Source organism: Camponotus vicinus, unplaced genomic scaffold, assembly GCF_025532165.1.
Source record: "Camponotus vicinus isolate PSW18456_S1 unplaced genomic scaffold, iyCamVici1.0 SCAF_14, whole genome shotgun sequence".
In the NCBI taxonomy this organism is placed as follows: Eukaryota; Metazoa; Arthropoda; class Insecta; order Hymenoptera; family Formicidae; genus Camponotus; species Camponotus vicinus.
The window spans coordinates 13,585,928-13,611,538 of NW_028141950.1; the positions used below are offsets into that span (position 1 = coordinate 13,585,928).

The following is a 25,611-nucleotide window of genomic DNA, read 5'->3' on the forward strand; positions in this document are numbered from 1 at the left end:
AGTATGCGATCCGCGACGTGTCGTTGGCCGAGGTCGTTGCTTCGCGAGTAAGTAATGCTCGCGACAGGCGGAGTCCAATGGATTGATGCCTCGATCGCCTTTAGCCAATGGTTTCTCTAATCGAGTTCCCGGGCCGCAAAACTGATAACCGGGAGTAGTGAGACTAGGAGAGTTCTAACCCAGTCCTCTCAGGAGGGGTGAGGCGCGAGGGGAACCGCGGCGCGGAGGTAGTGACGTCACGCGCGGGGAAGGAGGAACTGCAGTGCTCGGTGAGTGACGTCATGCGCGGGGAAGGGGGATCCGCGGCGCGACCGATGGACGAGGGGGTCCTCGCGGGGAAGGGGGGATCCGCAGCACGATCGATGGACGAGGGTTCTGCGCGGGGAAGGGGGATCCGCGGAAAGAAGACGGTGGTGTGAGAAGGATAACGCTACGTGTGGGAAAAGGATAGCGCTAAGTGTGTAAAGAGGACAGTGCGACAAGGATGGCATCAACGTGCGACAAGGACGACGCATTGTAAGATGGCGCATAGGTGGGAGAAGGACGACGCAAAGGTAAGTGAGTGAGTGATAGTGACGAGCATATGAAAGAGAGAGAACGATAATAGTGCAAGACAACGCGTGCGAGAGAGAACGATATTGCAAGAACAACGCGTGCGAGAGAGAACGATAGCGCGAAGAGGACGCATACGAAATAGAGACTTATGATTAACGCGTGCGAGAGAGAGAACTATAATATCGCGAGACTTAGAACGATAATATCGCGAGAACAACGCGTGCGAGAGAGAACGATATTACAAGAACAACGCGAGTGAGAGAGAACGCATACGAAAGAGAGACTTATGATTAACGCGAGACTTACAACTAGCGCAAGAGAGAGAGACGCAAGAGATTGGAGTGCAAGGGAAAGGCGCGTAAATAATTGCAATTTTTTATAAATTACAAACATAAAATTTATTTAAATGTGTGTGTGTGTACTATACAATTTGTGTGTGTGTGTGCGTGTGTGTGTGTACTTAAAATTAAGAATAATAATAATAATATAATAATAATATAAAATATAAAATTTAAAAAGTGAACAATAATAACAGTAATGTAAAATATAAAATTTAACATATATATAGGGTGGGGGGGTGATGCGCCTGGCTAAGGGAGAGGCCGCTCCATCCCCCCCCCTGGAGCTCCTGGCCCAGGGCCAGGCAGAAATGTACTGGGGGGTTCGGGAGCTACGGGGGAGGGGAATAGTAGTGGGCCCGTCGGCCAAGGAGGCCATCAGGCGACGGGTGGCGGACTCGGTCCTCGCGGACTGGCAGCGGCAGTTGGCCGGGCCGGCCCACGAGGACCAGAAAGTCGTGAAGGCCGTCCTTCCGGTCTTCGGGGGATGGATGCGGAGGACCTGGGGGCAGGTCACCTTCCGGATGGCGCAGGTGGTGACTGGGCACGGGTGCTTCGGTCATTACCTGTGCCGCATCGGGAGGGAGCCAACCCCCAGGTGCCACCACTGGCAGCGCCGTGCCCTGGGGGTCTATTCTGTAACTTTTTGCGTTATATATTTGCTAACGACAAATGCGTTATCTCGTAACGCACCTTAGCCAAAAATTGTATTCTGTAAACTATGTGTGTACATTGCGTTATGAGTTACCTCATCTTCGGACATCTTCGGAAATATAACGCAAATAACCAAAAATCTAGGAAAAAATAATGACGTTTTACAATTGTCTTTGTTTATGTGGTTTAGTGATCGTGAGAGTGACATATGTCAAATATTTACAAAAAGGTTATCGCGATAAGAGTGCGCAAGGTACGTATTTTAGTACTCATTACATACATTTTAATTATTTAAATATTTTATGTTTCAATATTTATATTTTTATGTTATACATATATATATATATATATATATATATAAAAAGAGCTAATTTTTTAATAGTATGGCAGTGCCATCCAAAAAGACGCGAGCTCCTAAAGCTACCGTTAAACAAGTGGAGTTTTTAATAGATTATATGCAGACTCATACTGCCTTTGCTACCGGAAAATTATTAGGAGTTAGAGGCAAAGCAGCAAATGATTTGCAATGGCAAAGCTTATCTGAAAAATTGAATGGTTTAGAAGGTCCATCAAAATCTGTAGAAGGATGGAAAAAGGTACAGTCTAATCTTTTATTTTTTTGTAATGTAATATTATCATTTTTTATATATTATATAAAAATTTGCAGCTTTGGTGCGATCAACGGAATCAAACAAGAGCTCGGGCAGCAAAGGCTAAAGCAGATCTTAAAAAGACAGGCAATACAACAGATCCAATAAATTTAAAAGATTCAGATTTAAAAATATTATCGATTCTTGGTGGTGAATCTTCTGTTGGTTTGCCAATTATGGAGCAAGGTTTTGAAGAACGTCCGGAAGTTTGTTTTTAAAAAATATAAATATATTTTGACATTTTTAATATAAGTTTTAATATATAAGTTTTACATATATAGGCATAATATATAGGTTTAATATATAAGTTTTATACTTACTAGACATTTTTGAAATTATTGTATTATTTGATATTGAAGTTCGTTCACTGATATTTTCGATGTTTTTATTATAAACTTGTCAGTTCCACACATAAATAATATTTCTTATTTTTTTTTCTTTTACTTTTATAGGATCTAATTGATCCTGCAACAATATTTGAAGCTAATACAACAGTTACTGTTGAGGAGGCGGAACAAGTAAGTAAATTAAATGTGTCTCGTGTGCATGCATACGTACACACATATGTATATGTTGTATTATATTAAACTTATTTTTAATATTTTTTTTTTACATATTGGGTTATATTAAACTCTTTATTATTTTTTAGTTAGATATTGAAGTGTACTCTCGTATTTTCACTTAGTCCTACGCCAAGTCCTACGCCTTCATTCCAAAATAATGAAGATGAGTTTCGTAACAATATACCGAATAAAAATTTAACATCCATGTATAAAACTAGCAAGTCTTTAATAAAAACACCAAAGTCAGAACTAACTTCAGTGAGAAAAAATGAAATAATTCCTCAAACATCTAGTGAGTACAAAACTTATATATGTAATATTTATAATATAGCGTATCTTGATCAAAGTTTGTGTTTTAGGAAAGGTACAAAAAAGTACTGTTGTATTGTCACTTAGTCCTACGCCAAATCCTACGCCTTCATTCCAAAATAATCAAGATGACTTTGGACTTGTTACAACTAGCAAGTCTTTAATAAAAACATCAAAGTCAGAACTAACTTCAGTGACAAAAAATGAAATAACTCCTCCATTATTTAGTAAGTATAAAATTTATATACACAGAACGATTTGTTTGAAACATTTGTTTAGATTTATTTATTTTATTTCAATGTTATATTAAACATTATTATTATTAACTGAAAAAAATATTATTTTGTTGAATTAAATAATATTATGTAATATATGTTATTTAAAAATATGTAATATATATGTAATATATGTACACACACACACACACACACACACACACACACACACACACACACACACACACACACACACACGCACGCACGCACGCACGCACGCACGCACGCACGCACGCACGCACGCACGCACGCACGCACGCACGCACACGCACACACATATATATATGTAGCATATATTTTTATCAAAATTTGTGTTGTTTTAGAAAAACGTCGCCTATCATCCTCTTTAAATGAAGTTGCAGATCAATTTAAAAATACACAAGAAAAGCATACTGAAGGCTTACATGTAATTATTAGCAATTACTCGACATTTGTAGATTTTTTTCTAATGTGGATATATATAATGAAAATTTAAATGCAAAGTATTATAAATATATATATATATATATATATATATATATATATAATTAAAATTATTAAAAAATATTAATACATATAATTATTATTTTTTATTTTACAGGAAATTGCAGAAAGTTTAAATCGCATGGCAGCTGCAACAGAATTACGTAATAAATTATACGAAAAACAATTAAGACTCCAAGAAATGATGTTAGAAGTATTAGACAAAGCAGTGGAAGCTTTAACAAAAAAATAATTCTATATTGTATTTTTTGTTGCTAATTACTTATATTACTTATTAATAAAATATTGAATAAAACATATTCATTTTAAATTTAATTCAGATTTTATTTTGTATAAATTTACATATTACGTAGTCCAAATTGATTTCGAAGTATTTGCCTCTGTATTCTCCTTGCTTCTATTAATCTGTCTCCGTTAGCATAATATTCTACATCTTCTGCATCGGCTAATTCTTCAGCTTGAGCTCTTCCTCTTCTTCTTTCTAGTGCTTCAGCTTCACCTTCTTCATCTATATCGTACTCAAAGTGCATTATGTTAGCGTGAAATCGTATATTATGTAATACAGCACAAGCTATCGTTATATTTGCTGCCATAATAGGGTCATAATGCAATACACGATGTCCTAATAAACATCTCCATACATTTTTTAATAAACCAAACATTCTTTCTACACAGTTTCGCGTAGAGTTGTGACATTGAGTATAGCGTGCTTCTGCGCTTTCTGCTGGTGCATTCACAATAGGAGTCATGAGCCATGGTTCTAAAGGATATCCCGAATCACCTTTTTATTTAAAAGAAATGTTTTATTATTTACAGTAAAAAATTATAAATTAAATATAAAATAAATATAATACACACACACACACACACACACACACACACACACACACACACACACACACACACACACACACACACATATATATATATATATATATGTATATAATACATACATTATTAACTACATACATTATATTAACTATATTATATTAACCTAATAGCCATGTCGAATGATTCCCAGAATTCCACAGTCGTATCATTTCTTCTCTAACAGCAGAGTTTTTCCATATAAAACTGTCATGTACAGATCCAGGAAATCGGGCATTAATACTTAGAATTTCTAAATCATGTGATGAAACCTTATCAATAATAAAAATAAATCAATTTACTTTAAAATAATAAAAGTCCAAAATATATTAAATACTATAATAAGATAACTTACTGCTTGCACATTAATAGAATGAAAACCTTTATGATTTAAATAAGCTTCTTCATGCTTTTTCGGTTTTATTATTGCAATATGGGTGCAATCAATGCAACCTATAATACCTTTGAAATTTCTTTCTTCTTGAAATCTATAAATATACTCACACAAAATAATATATTTAAAAAGATATATTGATAAGAAAATAATTAATAAGAATAAAAAAAAGATTAGAGACGATTACATAAATATTATGTACTTTCTCTTTAAAGCAACTTGTTTCTCTTCAGTTTTTGGGAATTTAATCCAATCTTTTGCTATTAATTGATTAATAGCAAGTGTTACTGCCTTTATTGCTCGACTAACAGCAGGTTGCGACAAAGAGACAAGATAATCATTTCCAACTCCTTTTTGATAGGAACCAATAGCAAAAAAGCGTAATGCAGCTAAAATCTATTAATTAACATTACTTAATATAAGAAAAAATAAAACGAAAAAATAGGCATATAAGAGCTTGCAAGAGTTTTCGCTCGGCTCTTATATACCTATTTTTTTGTTTTCTTTTTTTTATTATTTCGACAGAGCCTTTGAATAATATTATTAAAATTTTTTTATTACTTAATATGGATTAAGAATTTTATTGAAATGCACGCACGTGCATATGTATATTTATATATGTATATGTATATTATATTTATATAAATTATAGAATTACTTGAGTCTGTACGCTTAATCCATTCAATCGCGTGCGCTGGAAAGGAACTTGTAAGACATTACATAAATAATGCATTGCATCTTTTGACAAACGAAAGATTCTAATAAATTGTCGGTCTGTCATATTAAACGGAGAGACATTATCTCGTAGAGATTTCATTATAGCAGAGTTTTCTTTCATAGTATCTTCCTCTTCTACAGCTTCTAAGATACCCAACATCACAGCAAAAGCCATTTTTTTAAATATATAACCTTAACAAATACAAATATCTTATAAATATTTTAAAAATTAATATTTTCCGAATATTCTTATTTATATCATATCTCTCTTTATATTTTATCTATAAATAATCTTATCTATCTCATATATTCTTATTTTTTAAATCTTTTATAAATATCTGTAATAAAAATAAATGTTTTAGAAAAAAATAAATATAAATAAAATATTTAAATTAATAAATAAAAATATAATATTTTTATTATAAATAATAATTATAAATAATAATAAATAATTAAATTATATAAAATGACATGTTTTTAATTAGAAAAATACTTACCTTTGTGATCACTTAATGTAACGTGATAATTTTAACTGTATAACGCGACTCAATGTCTCGCGTTAGCGTTATTTTACATAGCGCAAGCAAACGCGTTAAAAAATGCGTTATGGTATCTTAGAGAATACAAATTTCTAGTAATAAATTGCATAACGCAAGTATAACGTTAACTTCGTAATGTCATGCGTTAAGATATATTTATGGAATACGAAAATACGAAATATGCGTTACGAATTATTTAACGCATGCGTTATAACCATAACGCATGCGTTATAAAGTTACAGAATAGACTCCCTGGTCGCAGTGATGGGTGAGGACCTGTCCCTCGCGGCAGTCGTCGAGGCGATGCTGCGGGGGCAAGAGCAGTGGCGGGCGGTGAGCACCTTCTGTGAGGAGGTCATCCGGGCCAAGGAGGAGGCAGAGAGGGACCGGCGGAGGATGCCCCCCCCGGGACAACGGGGAGCAGCTGCCAGTCCGCGAGACCGGACTCGGGGGGGGGGGACGCCATCTGAAATTTCCTTCCCCCCACTGCATCAGGAAGGTAGGTGGGGATGTCCGGGGGAGGTTTCGGGGCTTTATGGCCCGCCCGGCGCCCCTCCTCCCCCCCTCCCCACGCAGCGTCAGCAGAGGCCCCGCTACTAGAGGCCAAAGCAGGGGGAGCTTGGTGGGGGCGGGGGACCTCCCACCGAGATAAATCCCTAAGGCGGAACCGGGAGGTGGACGGGTGTCCACCCTCCCGGCTACAATGGAGGAACTGCGGTGGGGGAGTCGCGGAAGAATGCCTTTGGCGTGCCCGTGGCCCCCCCGTGTGACCGCTATGGAGGACACCCGCAGGGGTTTTAGCCGGTAAGAGTCCGGCATAACCCCCGCTCCCCCCCCGGGGAAAGAGGGTATCCATGAGGATTTCCCCTGTGTTAAAAAAAAAAGAGGCCGCTCCTGGAACAGAAAAAGGATATTGGATTAATACAAGTGTAGTTACAATAAGATTTATAAAAAGAAAAAAACATCTGTCAATCCATTCCTCATTCTCCTGTTCTTCCTCATCCTCCTGCTCCTCTGCTATAACCACATCTTCTTGCACCCAATTTTCTTCTTCTATTTCATCACAGGGCTCTTCCCCGAAGAGCCGCAAGTCGAAAATATCTTCGACTTGGTGATGGCGACTCTCCGGGGTGTCGCCCCACATACAGGAGAAGTCCTGCCGTGCCTGCCGGCGCACCGCCCGCACCCACTGGCGGTGCTCTATATTCATAAACCTCGGTATCCGGACTTCATCCTGGAACTATATCAAAAATATTTATTTAAAAAATACAAAATTTTTCACAATTTTTCACAAAATATTCACAAAAACGATACTTACATTCCACAGGAACGTCATGTTTAACACGACGATGCAAAATATATCTAATAATTTAGTTTTCCAATCCTTGTATATTGATACGCAATCCATTTCTTAACACACTTTACTCGCGCACTGTTCAGAACTTTATGACGAAGCAACGAGGTTTCGGCACGAGATTTTATAGTAGAGATGTGGCATTATCACCATGTCAAAAACGCGTCGTAAGACGAAAGTATGCACGTTCCCATGCAACTCAGCGTGGTATATAATATAATATTAATATTATCATACCGCGACTTTGTGAGGAGACAACGAGGTCTCGGCACGAAACTTTAGAATAGGGACGTATCATTATCGCTTTACTAAAAACGCGTCGTAAGACAAAAGTATGCATGTTCCCATGCAAATTAGCATGATATAATATAACATTATAATATAATGCATCAACCCTGATCAAACAGTAATTAAACGGTCATCGAACGCCCATCGAACGTCTGTTAAACGCCCGTCGAACGGAAACGAACGACTATCGAACGACCGTCGAACGGCTGTCGAACGGAAATGAATGGCTATCGAACGGAAACGAACGGCTATCGAACGGTCATTGAACGGTCATCGAACGGAAATGAACGGCTATCGAACGGCTATCGAACGGTAATTGAACGGTCATTGAACGGTCATCGAACGGAAATGAACGGAAATGAATACCCGTCGAACGGAAACGAACGACCGTCGAACGGCTATCGAACGACTGTTGAACGCCCATCGAACGGAAATGAACGACCGTCGAACGGTCATCGAACGGTAATTGAACGGCTATCGAACGGAAATGAACGGCTATCGAACGGTAATTGAACGGTCATCGAACGGAAACGAACGACCGTCGAACGACTGTTGAACGACTATTGAACGGAAATAAACGACCGTCGAACGGTTATCGAACGACCATCGAACGGAAATCAACGGCTATCAAACGCTTGTTGAACGGAAATGAACGCCCGTCGAACGGCTGTCGAACGATCATTCAACGGCTATTGAATGGAAATGAACGGCTATCAAACGTTAAACTATATTCAATTATTAAACAAATATTTAAATGTTTTATCATGTACCACAATGTAGTATCGAAATACAATATCTGTGGCAGCTGTGTCACGTACGGAAACACAATACTGCGCACTTACATAGATAAGGAAAGAAAGGAGAGAATAAGAAAGACGATAAAAATATATTGCATCATCATTTATTATAAATATGGATTCGATGAATCATTATCATGATGTTTCAACCACCAATTATAAATCGTAAATACATTTTGTAAAGCGCAATGTTTTACATGATTTTCACAACGCACAGTATTCTTAACATCTAACTTATTTAAAGAAGCTACATCCTCATAGTCTGCATCCAAAGTTTCGATAATCACATCGTTTCTCGCATCATTGTCCAGTATATCGGCCAGTCATTGTCGTTTTTCGTGCCCTTTAACGTATACGAAAGGTGACGCATCATCATCCTCCTACGTTGCACCCATCACCGCCGTCGTAATTAAACGTTTCGATTTCCAATATGAAACGTGTCCATCATCCCACGATAATCCATGGTGATTTTTCATCAGCCATAAAACCTGGCATCTCTCAGATTTTGTGAGCATGTGCCATGGTTCGGGACATGTAAAAATGTAATGAGAAAATACGGATCCCTTTCTCAGAACCGCAGCTTCCTTCACGACAAAAATTTTTCCCAACGATAAATCCTTGTAGATCTACAAACGTTGGCACAGCCATGATGACAAGATCTGATCGCAGACTGATGTCGATCGTCAAACATCTCAATCTTTTATATATTTTTTTTTCATATGCAATGGAGGGGATATTTGTTGACTTATGTAATTTTGCGGACTACATTGGTCAATGGATTATATTCGACAACCCGATCGTGCAAGATGAGACAGTAGGCGGTAGTATTCGCCAGTATATTTTCCCTGTATTCAAACTCTATTCTCACGTCCACGGTAGCAGTTTTGACAGACTCGTTTTGTCGCGAGCAATCAATGACCGCGAGAGGACCGCAATGTAGAAACTTTGAAATAGTTAATAGCGTGGTGCTGTTATCGCATCCGTAATAAGATTTGCGAAAACGAGAGTACATGTCGAATAGGACGACGAATCTATTTTTTTCGAAATCTAAATTTAAATCATCGTAGGGATAAAATTCCGAGTTTAAATAGAGTTTAACGTTGGTCAATTTGCAGTCGTCGAATAATGTAACATCATGTGACACTGAATTCTTTTTACCAGTTTGCAGTGCAAAGATCACGTATCGTGGTTTCTCTAACTGGGAGGCGGCTTTCACGGTCCACGAATGCTTAGTCGTGCTATGTAGCAGAGGAAATTCGTATAGATCCCAAGATCGGAAACCCATGTTCAAGTATCGTCCGCTTTCCAACATTCGCAACATCGACAATTTATTAATCTCATTCAATATTACATGAGGCATACGCCACTGTATCTTGAGTAATTCAATCTCAGCTTCCAACGATGGATGTCCGAATAGACAATTATTATCGTTGCGCGAACGTATCAAAATCAATTCGTGACGAGCGTTAATCACAACGCGTTTATAATCTTCGCAAAATCCCAGCAACATGTTGAGCGGTACGCAATAGTTGAAATAATTTTTGTCACCGTTGTACGTCAAATCCCACGCAGCGTTCTTCAAGTTTATACTTTTCTGATGCGTTAGAGAGACATAATTTTTGAGCGTCGAAGTTATTCCAACATTTCTGTTGCGATCAATCTCTACTCCGTCGAGTTCGTATCGAAGATCATCAAACATGAATGCGGCGCAATTGTTTCCCAATACAACCTTCATTTCGTCATTCGCTTTACGCACATTAAACCTTCTCTCGATGTAAATAAAGCTTTCGCACGGTAACGTGTACAAATCCTGATGTTGTATAGGTATTCGTATCTCGTCGCTGTATCCAAGCGTCGTATTGGCATACGGATTGTACGTATGAGTCTCAATCTTGACGATGCGATCGTCAAAGACTGGCTCTCCTCCGATATTCAAAATATCAATCATTCCTTTCGTACGATGAATCCCAATGATCTTAAAAATTCACGATTTAACGCGCTCAGCTTCTTCTTAACGGCTATCTAATTATTGTCACCCGATACCGCAATAGTATTGTCCCTCGTAAAAGTATTGTCTCTCGCGTGCTCCGTTTCGTTCAGCACGAGCATACTATGTTTGTCGCCGCCGTATATGCAATCTTACGGTAATTTCCTCTCCTCGAAAATCGGGCAATCGACCTCTTTGATCTACAAAACGTATCGTTAAATCCGTAATGCTCCGTACGATGATCGGCAGATAAATGATCTGTGCCGGCGTTTCTGATATCGTATATCCTGGCGGTACGCTCGGTGAAAATTCATGTATCGTGTGTACACGCATGCCATTGCTGTACGCACCAGTAGTCACGTTACATTCTATACGAATAATATTTATTGTTGTATTTATGTTTATAATATTAACCGGTTCGTCCGATTCGTACCACTTGTGAGGTTGCAATATACGATTCGATGAGAATCCAAGCAAGGATCCTACATTGTCGGGTTTGGTAAAGTTTATTCTGTAGGCGCATTTGATTTCGCTCTTTAGTGTGCTATGATTGGCGCGGAGCAGTATTGGATATTCCTCATCATAATTGTTTTCAACATCTCTGGAAAGGTGTTCATCTCGCAAAATTGCGCGTTTGAGATAGTCATTTATAGCGTGCAATTCGTACGATCCTTCGGGAATCGTAATTTCCTTGTCGTCGTTGCCAAAGTAAAATTTATTATTCGAAAAATTTACGTTTGGAATCGTATGATAAGTTTCAAAATCCGTTAATCCGAGCTCGTAATCGGCATCGATCAAATCTATAGCGGGAAAATAGCTTACAGCGAGAACGCTGCTTTTGCCAGTCAACGTAAGTGTCAGTGACATGTCGAACGAATACTGAGTAGTGACGATGGATTGTTAGGCTTTAAATTGATCGTCGACTGTTTGAAGAAATTTTAAACACAACTGTCCACAGATGCTCTGATTGTCTTTGATAAGATGCGTAATTGTATTCAATTTTCACTCGTCCGAAATATCACACAAGTTCCTTGGGTGGTCGATGATTTCCAAAACTGTCGAAATATACAACATGATCTCCCCTCTTTGCGTACGCTACCCAATGAGTACCGGGACCATCAACGTCATTCAAATTGATGATACCGCTCTCGTTTCGTCGTACACCGCTTATCGATAAATTATTGCGCATGAAAACACCTCTAAAGAAAGATATGTGCATACGTTTCGCCAATTTTTCCAATTGCACGTTAGTTGTCGCACCCGTAGGCATTTTTAATGTTTTTTCGACGTATTTTTTTTCTCTTAGACTTTGTTGAGAATCCCTGTCCACGCTTGTACGGAGCGAGATAAAGTCCGCGACCTTCCATAGCGCGATTGTGACGCTGCAACTCTTCCAGCTGACGTTGCGCTGCCTTGCTATCGTTTACCGCCTTTGCGATTCCCGCCGCACCGCCGGCCAAAGAACCGACAACTCCCAACAACGGTAAAAGTGATAAAATACCACCGCGTTTCGCTACTGGAAGTATTCGTTTTTTCCTCCTCTTTGTCGTTGACGGCTTTTTCATCCCCATGCCGAATTTTGTCTTTGCCTTCATTGCAGCCCAAACAGTCGTAGCGGCTGCTCTTTCGCCAAGAGTCGAATCCCTCGCGGTAATGCGTTCTCGCGCTCTTGCAGCAAGTATGCGATCCGCGACGTGTCGTTGACCGAGGTCGTTGCTTCGCGAGTAAGCAATGTCGTGCTCGCGACAAGCGGCGTCCAATGGATTGATGCCTCGATCGCCTCTAGCCAATCGTTTCTCTAATCGAGTTCCCGGGCCGCAAAACTGATAACCGGGAATATGTAATTCGATGGGGAGCGCGTTTATCGCACGATTTAAGAGACCGCTACCACTTACGATTCTCGCTGACATTCATAGCAATCTTTTATTAACGGTGGTGGACCGTCGATGTGTGCTCGCTGCCACGGCTGATTGTAATGTCGCATGCACGAACGATATTGTCGAATCTCCGAATCAGCCTTTATATATTCTGGAAGCTTGTCCCACAATCGTTCCACGTAATCACCAAAATTTTGCAGTAAAACAATCTTTGGGATATACTGCAGTTGTTCAGCGGTAAGCCAGAGAATGTCTCTGTTATCCGACAGAAGGAGAAACATTTTTGATACTGAGTTGTTTCGAATCGAGACACCTCTATAAATAGGTCTCCCCCTCGTGATCATTCGCAAAATTGATTCGAAAGAGAAAACATGCGGTTCGTGCGACAAGCGCGGATAATCAAAGTATCAAATTTCGACGATAGACTAATATCAAAGAAAAAAGTACGCAAGCATGGAAACATGCTACCGACTACTATACGCGGTATCGTTTGCGGCCCTTCAAACTGCGGTAAGACAAACATGTTGATTAGTTTGATAGAAAGTCCGTACGGTGTACGTTTCGAGAACGTGTACGTATACTCGAAATCGCTTCAACAACCGAAATATAGATACTTGAAAAATTTACTAGCACCTATAGACGAAATTGGTTATTTTACATTCTCTAATAACAGCGATGTCATTCCACCGAGCGAGGCGCTTCCGAATTCCATCTTTATCTTTGATGATGTGGCATGCGACAAGCAAGATATGATGAGAGAGTACCTTGCAATGGGTCGACACTCGAGCGTCGACTGTTTCTATCTTTGTCAAACGTACGCCAAGATACCTAAGCATCTTATACGCGACAATGCGAATCTTTTGACTTTATTTAAACAAGAAGGCACAAACTTGAAACATGTGTACAACGATCATGTAAATACCGACATGTCTTACAACGATTTCCGCGCATTGTGTCAGAAATGTTGGCAACGCAAATATGGCTTCGTAGTCATTGATAAAGACAGCACGTTGATCAATGGACGATATAGAAGAGGATTTAATTATTTCACGATACCGTAAAGCGATCAGTCGTCATCGACACATCGATCGAGCATCATGAACGGCGATCGTGAAAAGATTGCGAGAGAGATTGCAAAAACGAGCGAATCAATTCGCAAAAAATATCGCGCTTTGAAAACTGGTAAAATGGAGGAAGACGTTGCATTGGAAAGACAATTTAAGCCAATTACCGAACCTTTGAAACAGCTTGTCGAAAATACTGTGGAATCTGTTGCGCCGAAAATCGAGCCATTGAGTTTGACGTTCGGAGAGAAGCACGAGGAAAAAATAAAAGAGTCAAAGCAAGGAATAAAACGAGCACGGATAAATATGCCGATAAACGATTCGTCGATATATTCGACACTGAATCGATCAAAACGAAGGAAACAATTTTCTAATATGGCTACTGTTTCTACTCCGATAAAAGTACAACGGCGTCAAACAATACCATCCCCGTCCGTTGAAGAAATTTATGAGACCACGCCCGATTCGTTTGTAACATCGGTCCGACACGAATCAGAAACGTCCGAAGGTCAGAAAACGTTCCGAAATCATTTCGGTCCACTAGCACAAAAATATATAGGAGCTATCATGAGTGTTGATAAAAATAAGAGTATGGATTACGTCTACGGTGTTAAATTTACCAGCGAAGGAATGACGCTCGGTGATAAACGTTTCGATGTGGACATAGAAGATAATATAATTATCGATGGAATAAAATATACGGGAACCGAAGGTATCTACGATTTGATTTTTAGAAATATTCCCAATCATAAAAAATACACTCGAGATGATTTGTATAAATATCAAAGTATATTAAAAGCAACAAATGCGCATAAACGTGACAACAAAGTTAATAATCCTATTAAAAGTAACAAAGGATACAAGTACAAATATATTCCCATGAAAAAGGTTTCACACCTAATTGGACGAAGTTTTTAAGATTGTCGAGGTGCAGAAAACTAATCCTGCGACATTCATACTCGAAGATTCGTGGAAATCCCGTCGCTGGAGGATTCTACGAATACGAGTTACAACGCGTCGCTAATCCCGACGTATATCTCGTGGAAAAAATTTTGCGGGAAAAGGGTGATGACGTATACGTGAAATGGTTGGAAATGGATAAATCATACAACTCTTGGATACATAAAAATAATGTATTATAAATACTTATTAAAATATATAAAATATGTGTATAAAAAATATAAAATTTATTAAAATATAAAAATATATAAAATGTATAAAATATAAAAATATATACATGGTTATGTACAAAATATACAATTAATAATAAACAAAATATACATTTATTTACAAAGGTATTCTATAATGTCCCCACGGTAACGTATCGGTGGTTTCGGGTACGATATACCGCTTATCGTCGTACGGACTCAGAGCAATTTTCGTCTCGCAGATCGTGTATACTTGGTGCAGTTTAGATCGTATACACGACTGCTGACGCGTCATTTCAATTTCTTCGTTTAAACACCGCGTGTAATCGTCAAACGTTATCGTTCTCGCGACAACGTTACTCTTGACACCTTTAACTTTCTTCGTGTCCTTTTTCCCATTCACTCGTAACGCGTACATCTTTGCTCTGAGCCCGACGAATTCGGTCATTATGGCACCGTTGTTTTCGTCCTTCATCAGGTCCGGTACCTTTTTATTTACAAGCGGTATACCGTACGCATTATCCACCGCATAATCGCTCGTGTCGAATCTGACGATATCACACTTCATATTCTCATACACATCCGCGCACTCAATGTGATATATGAGACTATCCGTATCGGTGTACATTACCCGACATTTGTCGCGATACATTGGCGTCATATACTCATGATGAAATTCGTACAAACATGTCTTGGATATGTCGAGTATACACATAAATCGGTTTGTAGAATTTCACCTCGAGTTTGCGCAATTCCACAGCAATGAGATTCTCCGAAAAAACGCTTCTGCTGTGGAAATTTGGCTTTGCGATCATTGCCTCTGCGCCGTATCGTCCGTTCCAGTGAGTTATGAGTTTAATGTCTACACGATTCCGCACATTTTCCATCGTTTTACCAAACACCGCATTATTCATTAATTTATATAAATTATTTTCGAAATCATTTTTAGCCAATGTTCTGAAATGTGTATTTAGTTCTATGTAATTTCGAAGCCATGGAGATTGAGAAAACTGTAAAATTCGGTGTATTTTTGTAACGCGAAGACCCTGACGCGTACACTGCTGCAGGTTGCGATAGTGTATCACGTAACGCTTCTTATCGTATAATGTTGCGAGCAGCTTGAGCTCTCACTTGCTAGGTGGTTTGTCGCGTGTCGGGCAAAACGGTAGGTCAGTGTGCGTATCGTGAAGATGTTGCGGATACTCTAAATCTACTTCGAGGATATAACCCGTAGGCGAATCTAGCGCGATCGATGATACGTTAAAATTCGACACATCGTCGACCCATTGAAAATCGGCGTAAGGCAACGGTTGACATACAGGGCGATCCTGAAAAACGATCCGTCTATAAAATGACATATTCCTGACACCATTCTAAGACAATTTTTCCTTTACCAAAATTTGATTTGAAGCGTAGTTTTTGAATTATGAGCAAAAATAGTTAGTAAATCACGCGTCGGGTACAGAAGGCAGGCAGGAGCGGCGCGGCGTGCCGCGAGCGCGGGCGCAGTTGACCGCCCGACGGGTGATTATCACCGCATGAGTCGCTAACTATTTTATCTTATAACATAAAATTATGCTTTAAATAAAATTTTGGTAAAGAAGAAAATGTCTTAGAATTACGTCAGAAATACGTGTTGCTTAAAATAACGTTATTTTAATAATGAAAAGTTGTTCCGGATCGCCGGCCGTCCGACGTTGCAATCAGCTGATTGCTACACGCGATGTGTGTATGGCGGAGTGTGTGCGTAAGAGAGAGAGAGAAAGAGAGAGAAAGAGGGAGAGAGGGAGGATAGGAGGGACAGACATTCATACACACGCACGCACTTTTTTTCTCGCTCTCTTTCTCTCTTTTACGCAACACTCATACACTCTCTCATTCAGTCTCTCACTCACACTCTCTCGATCACTCACTCACTCACTCACCTGCTTACTCACTTGCTCATTCACCTTGTAGCAGCGTAGCGAATCTTCATGCTATGTATTGTTGTATCTGCTGCACGGTTATGATTGCTAGAGATGCGCGACACATTGAAATTTTTTCGATTATTAGTCTCACACTCGATTGACACAATACAGATTACGCGATAACGAGTTTACTGTTTATTCACTCACTATTGATTTATCGATACCAAAAATTACTTTCAAAGAAACGCGAATGCAAACAGCACATGACTCGACGCGAAGCGACGGACCGCGGAGACTGCGCGACCACAAGAGTTATGTTGCCAGAAACGCGACACGCGACATCTAACAAACGACTTGCGCGTGGCGCGTGATTGACGCGAGATAAGACGAACGATCGGCTAAAACCTTCGCATTGCGAATGCGGTAGAAAACATGAAACATATAATGACATACTTAAAAAATTAATTATTTATAATAAATAATTATTATAATAAATAATTAATTTTTTAAGTATGTCATTATACGTTTCATGTTTTCTACCGCATTCGCAATGCGAAGGTTTTAGCCGATCGTTCGTCTTATCTCGCGTCAATCACGCGCCACGCGCAAGTCGTTTGTTAGATGTCGCGTGTCGCGTTTCTGGCAACATAACTCTTGTGGTCGCGCAGTCTCCGCGGTCCGTCGCTTCGCGTCGAGTCATGTGCTGTTTGCATTCGCGTTTCTTTGAAAGTAATTTTTGGTATCGATAAATCAATAGTGAGTGAATAAACAGTAAACTCGTTATCGCGTAATCTGTATTGTGTCAATCGAGTGTGAGACTAATAATCGAAAAAATTTCAATGTGTCGCGCATCTCTAGCAATCATAACCGTGCAGCAGATACAACAATACATAGCATGAAGATTCGCTACGCTGCTACAAGGTGAATGAGCAAGTGAGTAAGCAGGTGAGTGAGTGAGTGAGTGATCGAGAGAGTGTGAGTGAGAGACTGAATGAGAGAGTGTATGAGTGTTGCGTAAAAGAGAGAAAGAGAGCGAGAAAAAAAGTGCGTGCGTGTGTATGAATGTCTGTCCCTCCTACCCTCCCTCTCTCCCTCTTTCTCTCTCTTTCTCTCTCTCTCTTACGCACACACTCCGCCATACACACATCGCGTGTAGCAATCAGCTGATTGCAACGTCGGACGGCCGGCGATCCGGAACAACTTTTCATTATTAAAATAACGTTATTTTAAGCAACACGTATTTCTGACGTAATTCTAAGACATTTTCTTCTTTACCAAAATTTTATTTAAAGCATAATTTTATGTTATAAGATAAAATAGTTAGCGACTCATGCGGTGATAATCACCCGTCGGGCGGTCAGCTGCGCCCGCGCTCGCGGCACGCCGCGCCGCTCCTGCCTGCCTTCTGTACCCGACGCGTGATTTACTAACTATTTTTGCTCATAATTCAAAAACTACGCTTCAAATCAAATTTTGGTAAAGGAAAAATTGTCTTAGAATGGTGTCAGGAATATGTCATTTTATAGACGGATCGTTTTTCAGGATCGCCCTGTATTGCCCATCCGTATAAATTATTTACATCAAAGTACATCAAGTACACGATGATGGTTTCGATGGATCGTACGACTCCATGTACTTGTTATTAGCACGAGCGTATCTACCCGAACATTGACTCAGACTGCCGCGTATACCACGTTCGATGAACATAACCATGTCGATGTCAGTAAGCAACTCGAACGTAATTTTCGTATGCTTCAACATGGCGTCCCACGTGTATCCGGGGAGAGTATAGTAATACGCGGGGTCGAGTCCGTAACTTTCGATACATTTATCTCGAAAGTTTTCAAAAATATCGGCTAATAACATGACATCGATTTTAAGATATAAATCGCTATATTCGCCTAGCGTCCGAATGGAGAATCGCGTCCAGATGTTCTCGGCGTGCGCGTAATCACGTATCTTGCAACTTGTCAACGGAATCGATGTATTCGTATGGAAAGACACCTTTTCGCGTTAACAAATTGAAATTTTCTGTTGATAAATTTTGAAATTCTGATTTTAAAATTTTGAGTTTGTCTTTGTCCAAAAATGATGCCAATTTGTCGAGATTCGATGCGAGAAATTTGAATGAATCGATAAAACGTAATTTTACATGAGTTTTTGATTCTTCTTCCATAAAAACATTTTTGGTAAACGAAATATATTTCTCTTTTATTATCGGAAGTAACTCGACTCTCCCTTCGAATGCTGTAGCTATTTCCTCGATAATAAAGTGTGAATCGTAACCGGATAAATTGTGAGAAACTATGGGAATACAAAAAGATTCTTTATAATTTAAATTGCAATTTGAGTGTGCTGGACCTCTGTACCGCCCGGTCAGATGGCAATGATCGCGAACGCGTGTATCGTCTTCCGCGAACGGTTTTTCGCATATATGACATTGAGTGGCGCTATGGAATTTTTCCCACTCTTCGGGTGTTAAATTTACCATGGGGACATTTGTTTTTAAAATATTTTTTACACGTAACGCTAAATTTTTGAGGTCTGCGGCGAACCCTGCTATACAATCGGCGCTACGACGCGAATGGTACGCCGATAAAGATTCGTCGTATGAACAATGTACATAGTAAGCTATGCTAAATAATTGGTGATGTTGGTACAATTTTTGTTGTTCTTCCTCCGTCTTGGCCAGAACGCATTCCAAGTCAGCGTAGACCACAAATGGAAGCCGCTCCTTCCGATTAAAGTTGTTGAACGATAACCACTTGTCCTTATCGCTCGGCAATCGGACAGCACAATCGGTCATCTTTCCGCAGTCGACCGTATGCGACTGCAATTTGGTGTCTGAATTAAAATAATGTAAGCATCTGTAAAAGAAAAATTTTAATTAAGATTTATATAACAAAGTGTATAACCTATAATTATTCAAATAATATAAATTAAACTTACCGATCGCAGATATATCTTTGACCGTTGTGTTTGCTCAATTGCGAGCTCACTAGCCGGGATAAATTCTTGATCCACGCAAAATGTCCGACACTGTTGTCGTCTTCAATGTACAGCAAGTTGACATGCTTGTCCCGCTTCTGCTGCGAAAGGCGTATCGGGACAATGCTGTTCTTGTCTTCGATGCTGTACACATTTATAGAAATGTCATTAACAAGTTCAAAATTTTTTATTTGGTTCACAATCATTGGAAACTCAATGTCCCGGAGATTCAGCACTGTCGCGTAATGCGGGAACGATGATTCCCGTTCCGCCTTTCTTTCAGCGGGGTATAGTGCGGCGACCACTGCCCACGCGAAACACGCATTGTCTTTAGATTGCACGTTAATCACCGCTCTTTTCATCATAATCTCCCGCCGCAATTTAATATGACATCCCGCGCGCATAGGATTATACTTATTTATATTTACAGTTAAATTTAGTATTCGCGATAGTGCCCACCCGCTATCGCGTTCCTGAAACTCTTCCAGCGATGCTAGGGTAGGCTCGATGACGCACCGTTCGTACCACTCGCGTAAATCGGACGTGCGATAGAGTTCATAGTTTCTCGTATTGATACTTTTGTTGGCACGTTTATCTCCAGCCACAAATTCACCGTAAAATATAGTGTTCACTTTCACATTATAATGTTTTTTCATAACGTCCTGCACATGTTCTATCACAATGTCTTTGGCGTCATCGAGAAATTGGCGAGGTTCGATGTGATTATAGTTTATCACCGCACCAGTCGATACGCGACTCTCGAACGCCGTATCAATCTCGCGCCACATAAGTCCATTTTGAGGCGCGCTACATCCGGCACCCGCGTGTATGAAACGTCCACGTACCGAATTTTTCAACCCTTCGAGGCGCGCGATCCGAGCAATCAGTAATTGTCGATTTCCGATCGATAATCGCGGTCGCTTGATGCGACTTTGCTCTTCCAACGACTCGATGTACGTATCACATCGTTGCTCCCACACAATGTAGTCTTCCAGCGAATCAATCAATGTGGATTGCTCTCGCAAAATTTGCTCATCCATATTGTAACACACACTTGCGAAATTTAGCGTTTCCAATGACTGTTCTGATGTACTTTAGCTACTGGCGGGGTGTACCTCTTTATCATGATTTATATACCGTCTCGTGCATTGTTTTATCATCGAACATTCTAGAATGATTTCATTTTAACAAAAAATTCCCCTGAATAGCGCGTGCAATTTAACCTTGATAATTTCGCGTTTTGTCACGTACATTTGAAAAATCTAACGTGATTGCATCAGGGGCAGCCGTACATCGGCGCTCGATTTTAACGCATTCAGCTAAATCTTTGTCTAGGGATGATGCGCATTTTAACCTTGACGGTTATTTTTTTCGCGTTTTGTCACGTACATTTGAAAAATCTAACGTGATTGCATTAGGAGCAGCCGTACATCGGCGCTTGAAAATTTTTGTTATATTCAGCTAAATCTTTGTTCTGAGGATGATGTCATCGCAGCCGTACATCGGCGCGACAAAATTTTAGAGGAAATTAAAATGTCATGTCAGCAATAATCCCCTCTACATTGCAATTTGTGATACTATTTGAATTGATATTAATTCTAATACGATCAGTATTGCATCAATCGCGCGTGTGAAAGGTTCACTGAAGAAATCAACATGAATTTTTACGTTTCGATTCGAAACGGTGAAACTCCATCGTGTAAGAAGCAAAAATGCGACATGTAAGTTTCGATCGTTTAAAAATTTTGTTATTTATTAATTTTTTAAAATATTGATCTAATTATTTTATATTTTTATAGCATTCAGCCTCGTTGTGCGACTCGCATACTTGGAAGAAGATACGCTCTAACCCCAACGTCGTACAAGTATTTGGACATTGGAATAAGCGTTGGAGCTGTATCGTACGTGGATCTGATTCTCGGCGATAATCGAGGCAATTAAATAGTGTTGCCTTTTTCAACGTGGAATTTGTTGATGCAGAAGCAAGCAGACATTGACTGTTTTCTACAATCGACTGCTCTCCCATTAAGGATTGGAGATTTATCGATCGAAATGTATCAATCGAAAATTGTAAAACTCACATTATGCAAAAATTCTTTGTACATGAAACCACAAACATTATTACATTTATTTAATTTAGAAAATTGTATCGATCATATGCACAATTGGTTATGCGAGAATACGTATCTCGTGAATGAAAAATTTAAACAATTTGAAACTGTATTACAACGTAACAATATTACTACTGTATGCGATGCTGTAAAAACGATACGCGAGAGTGATGTCTTTAACAGCGAATCATTAATTGATTGTGAATTACTAACATGCGCTGTAAATGATATTCTTTACGATGCTTGCAATAAATAATTATTTTCATTCCATCTGTGATTTTATTTTTTTCCTCCCATACGAATAAGAATAGTTATACTTTTCTTAACACGCTCCGCTAAAGGTGTAGAGAAATGCTGAGGTAGATGAGACGTGATGCTCTAGTTGGAATGAGACAAAAGATATTAAAAGATATATAATGAAGAGGAGTCTGCAGCATTAGAATATTATTTCTTTCGTTGTTCTTTGCGTTTCGTTAGTCTTGTGTTTCGTTGGTCACATATAATGGCTGAAGACGACGTTATTATCATCGATGATGATACGGATGATGATGATTATTGGATGGAGAGAGAGAGAGGAGAGAGAAATGGAGAGAGAGAGAGAGGAGAGAGAAATGGATGAGATGGAGAGAGAGAAAAATGGAGGAGGAATCATCCGATGGGAAACCTGATTTCCGTTTTCGGATTAGTCAAGATGAAGAATTACTTCGAATAGAGCGGGAACAACTTTCAAAGAAGAATCTGGAAACTTCAATCGTTCAGTTTATAAGACATCAAGAGCTCGGCTTGGAAAAACCTCGCATAAATTCGTTGAGGACATTTCTCCTATCTCGAGAAATATGTGCGCGAGAATTTGTAAAATATCATGGATGTAAATTTTTCAATACAGAACCTAATCATTCGAAAGTAAAGTGTAATGGAAACAAACTGCGTGAAAATCTCGAATTAATAGAAGATTTTGAAAAACTGAAAGAAGATGAGCATGAGAATATACTACGGCGGAAATTGGAAACGTTGAAGGTAAAATATTTTTGTCGATGTGTAATAAATTTAAAACACTTAAAATTATTATGTTTGATTTTAGAGTTTACGCGATGATATGAATGGCCGACGAGAGGATAAACAGATATGTGAATCCAAACCTTTATCAAAATATAAATTGTGCATATTGTATAACGATGAATGGAAAATGCCATGGAAAGTATTGTAAGTAACTTTCAATTTATAATACATCAAAAGTTCTAAAATAAATTATTAAATCTAATTAAATGTGTGTCTTCTGTTTTAGGAGCGGCTCCTCTCAACCTGGCACATCGACCCCTTAGCCTTCCAGGAGCGGCCTCTCCCTTAGTCCGGCGCATCACCCCCTCCCCATATATTAAATTTTAATTTTATATTTTTTAAATTTTATATTTTTATATTTTTTTATTATTATTCTTAATTTTAAGTACACACACACACACACACACAAATTGTATAGTACACACACACACATTTAAATAAATTTTATGTTTGTCATTTATAAAAAATTGCAATTATTTACGCGCCTTTCCCTTGCGCTCCCATCTCTTGCGTCTCTCTCTCTTGCGCTAGTTGTAAGTCTCGCGTTAATCATAAGTCTCTCTTTCGTATGCGTTCTCTCTCACTCGCGTTGTTCTTGCAATATCGTTCTCTCTCGCACGCGTTGTTCTCGCGATATTATCGTTCTAAGTCTCGCGATATTATAGTTCTCTCTCTCGCACGCGTTAATCATAAGTCTCTCTTTCATATGCGTTCTCTTCGCGCTATCGTTCTTTCTCGCACGCGTTATTCTTGCAATATCGTTCTCTCTCGCACGCGTTAATCATAAGTCTCTATTTCGTATGTGTCCTCTTCGCGCTATCGTTCTCTCTCGCACGCGTTGTTGCAATATCGTTCTCTCTCGCACGCGTTGTCTTGCACTATTATCGTTCTCTCTCTTTCATATGCTCGTCACTATCACTCACTCACTTATCTTTGCGTCGTCCTTCTCCCACCTATGCGCCATCTTACAATGCGTCGTCCTTGTCGCACGTTGATGCCATCCTTGTCGCACTGTCCTCTTCACACACTTAGCGCTATCCTTTTCCCACACGTAGCGCGATCCTTTTCCCATACGTAGCGCTATCCTTCTCACATCACCGTCTTCTTTCCGCGGAACCCCCTTCTCCTCGCGGACCCCCTCGTCCATCGGTCGCGCCGCGGATCCCCCTTCCCCGCGCAGACCCCTCGTTCATCGGTCGCGCCGCGGATCCCCCCTTCCCCGCGCGGACCCCCTCGTCCATCGGTCGCGCCGCGGATCCCCCTTTCCTGCGCGTGACGTCACTCACCGAGCGCTGCAGTTCCTCCTTCCCCGCGCGTGACGTCACTCCCCCGCGCCGCGGTTCCCCTCGCGCCTCATCCCCCCCTGAGAGGACCTGGGTTAGAACTCTCCTAGTCTCACTACTACCGGGAATATGTAATTCGATGGGAAACGCGTTTATCGCACGATTTAAGAGACCGCTACCTCTTACAATTCTCACTGACATTCGTCACAATCTTTTATTAACGGTGGACCGTCGATGTGTGCTACCACGGCAAATTGTAACGTCGCATGCACGAACGATATTGTCGAACCTCCGAATCAGCCTTTATACAGGGTGTCAGGAAAATTTTCACGGTCCCGAAGTGTGAAGGTAGATTGGCTCAAATTAAGAAGGAAGGACCTATACTATTTTGCGATATTCGCAATAATTAACGAAAAATTAATTAAAGAAGATCGGCTAATCTGCGTAAGTAGAAGTGCGCGGCGAAGCGGTGGGCGGATCGCTCTCTGAGACATGATGGTGGCGTGCGATATATCGTAATACCGCGCCGAAAAATTACCCGTCCTTTTAGTGGCGAGAAAATGATACGCTATCATTTCCACACCACCTTGCGGTAGATAGCATGATGCGCTTTTTTTATAGTGGTTTCCCCAATAGGCCTATTCCACTCTCAATTTAATGCGAAAATTGTTCAAAATGCCGTTATTGTACCAAAGAAAATAGACGAGTATAGAAGCACGGTTCTACCCAGATAGCACTGGACATTCCAAGGATGTCCAGTTTAAGTCCAATTTATATTCGCACGTCCATGAACATAAAATGGACATTTAACAAATATCCATTTTTTGAATTAAAATGGATATCCTGTTAAGTAACATCTTTTGAATGTACAATTTATGTTCGCATTTGGATCTCTTATTTTTATGATTTTTTTATTTAATATTTATGATATGTTTATTATATGTTTAATATTAGTGGAGCAATTTTCCTAATAATACTTTTTTAATAATTAATTAAAAAATAAAATACAAATTTTATTTATTATTCATCGTTTAACAATAATAAAATATAATAATAAAATCATTTTATATATGTTATGTTTCGTGTTTAATTATATTTATATTAATTATTTTAATTATTTATTAACACGTTCGCTCCCACGCCATTTTTTGCTATGTCTGCTAACAGCCCAACGTTATACTTCGTTTAATTTTCATAGGAAAAATCGGAAAAAAATTCAGTACACCAAGTCACATATAAGGAACACGATGGCGCAGAAAAAAGACCGCGTCACAAAGGTGTGATTCTGGGCATACAGAAAAATTTTCATACATATGCCTGTGCGTCACACCAGTGTGACATGAACGAAATATGTGTTACAGTCTTGTGACATGCATTTTTCGTGATTTTCTTTGAAATTACTTT

At 39.5% G+C, this 25,611-nt stretch overlaps 2 protein-coding genes across 4 annotated transcripts in view; both read left to right on the forward strand.

Moving 5' to 3' along the window:
• Positions 1-399: 399 nt before the first annotated feature.
• Positions 400-4,059, forward strand: LOC145964926 (uncharacterized). Its single transcript, XM_083088077.1, has 6 exons — positions 400-2,143; positions 2,215-2,715; positions 2,847-3,052; positions 3,120-3,296; positions 3,668-3,750; positions 3,925-4,059. Exons 3-6 carry the CDS (start codon positions 2,965-2,967, stop codon positions 4,057-4,059), a joined length of 483 nt encoding a protein of 160 aa, XP_082944203.1. The 5' UTR covers positions 400-2,143; positions 2,215-2,715; positions 2,847-2,964.
• A 13,360-nt stretch (positions 4,060-17,419) lies between these two features.
• Positions 17,420-25,611, forward strand: part of LOC145965795 (uncharacterized) — a 407,995-nt gene continuing 399,803 nt past the window's right edge. The window contains exon 1 of one of the 3 annotated variants that reach the window (XM_083089473.1): positions 17,420-17,687. In XM_083089473.1, the coding sequence (XP_082945599.1) occupies positions 17,662-17,687 (26 nt within the window). In that variant the 5' untranslated portion in view covers positions 17,420-17,661. Of the gene's footprint in view, positions 17,712-25,611 lie in introns of all 3 variants that reach the window. The other 2 variants (XM_083089475.1, XM_083089478.1) reach the window with 2 other exon arrangements.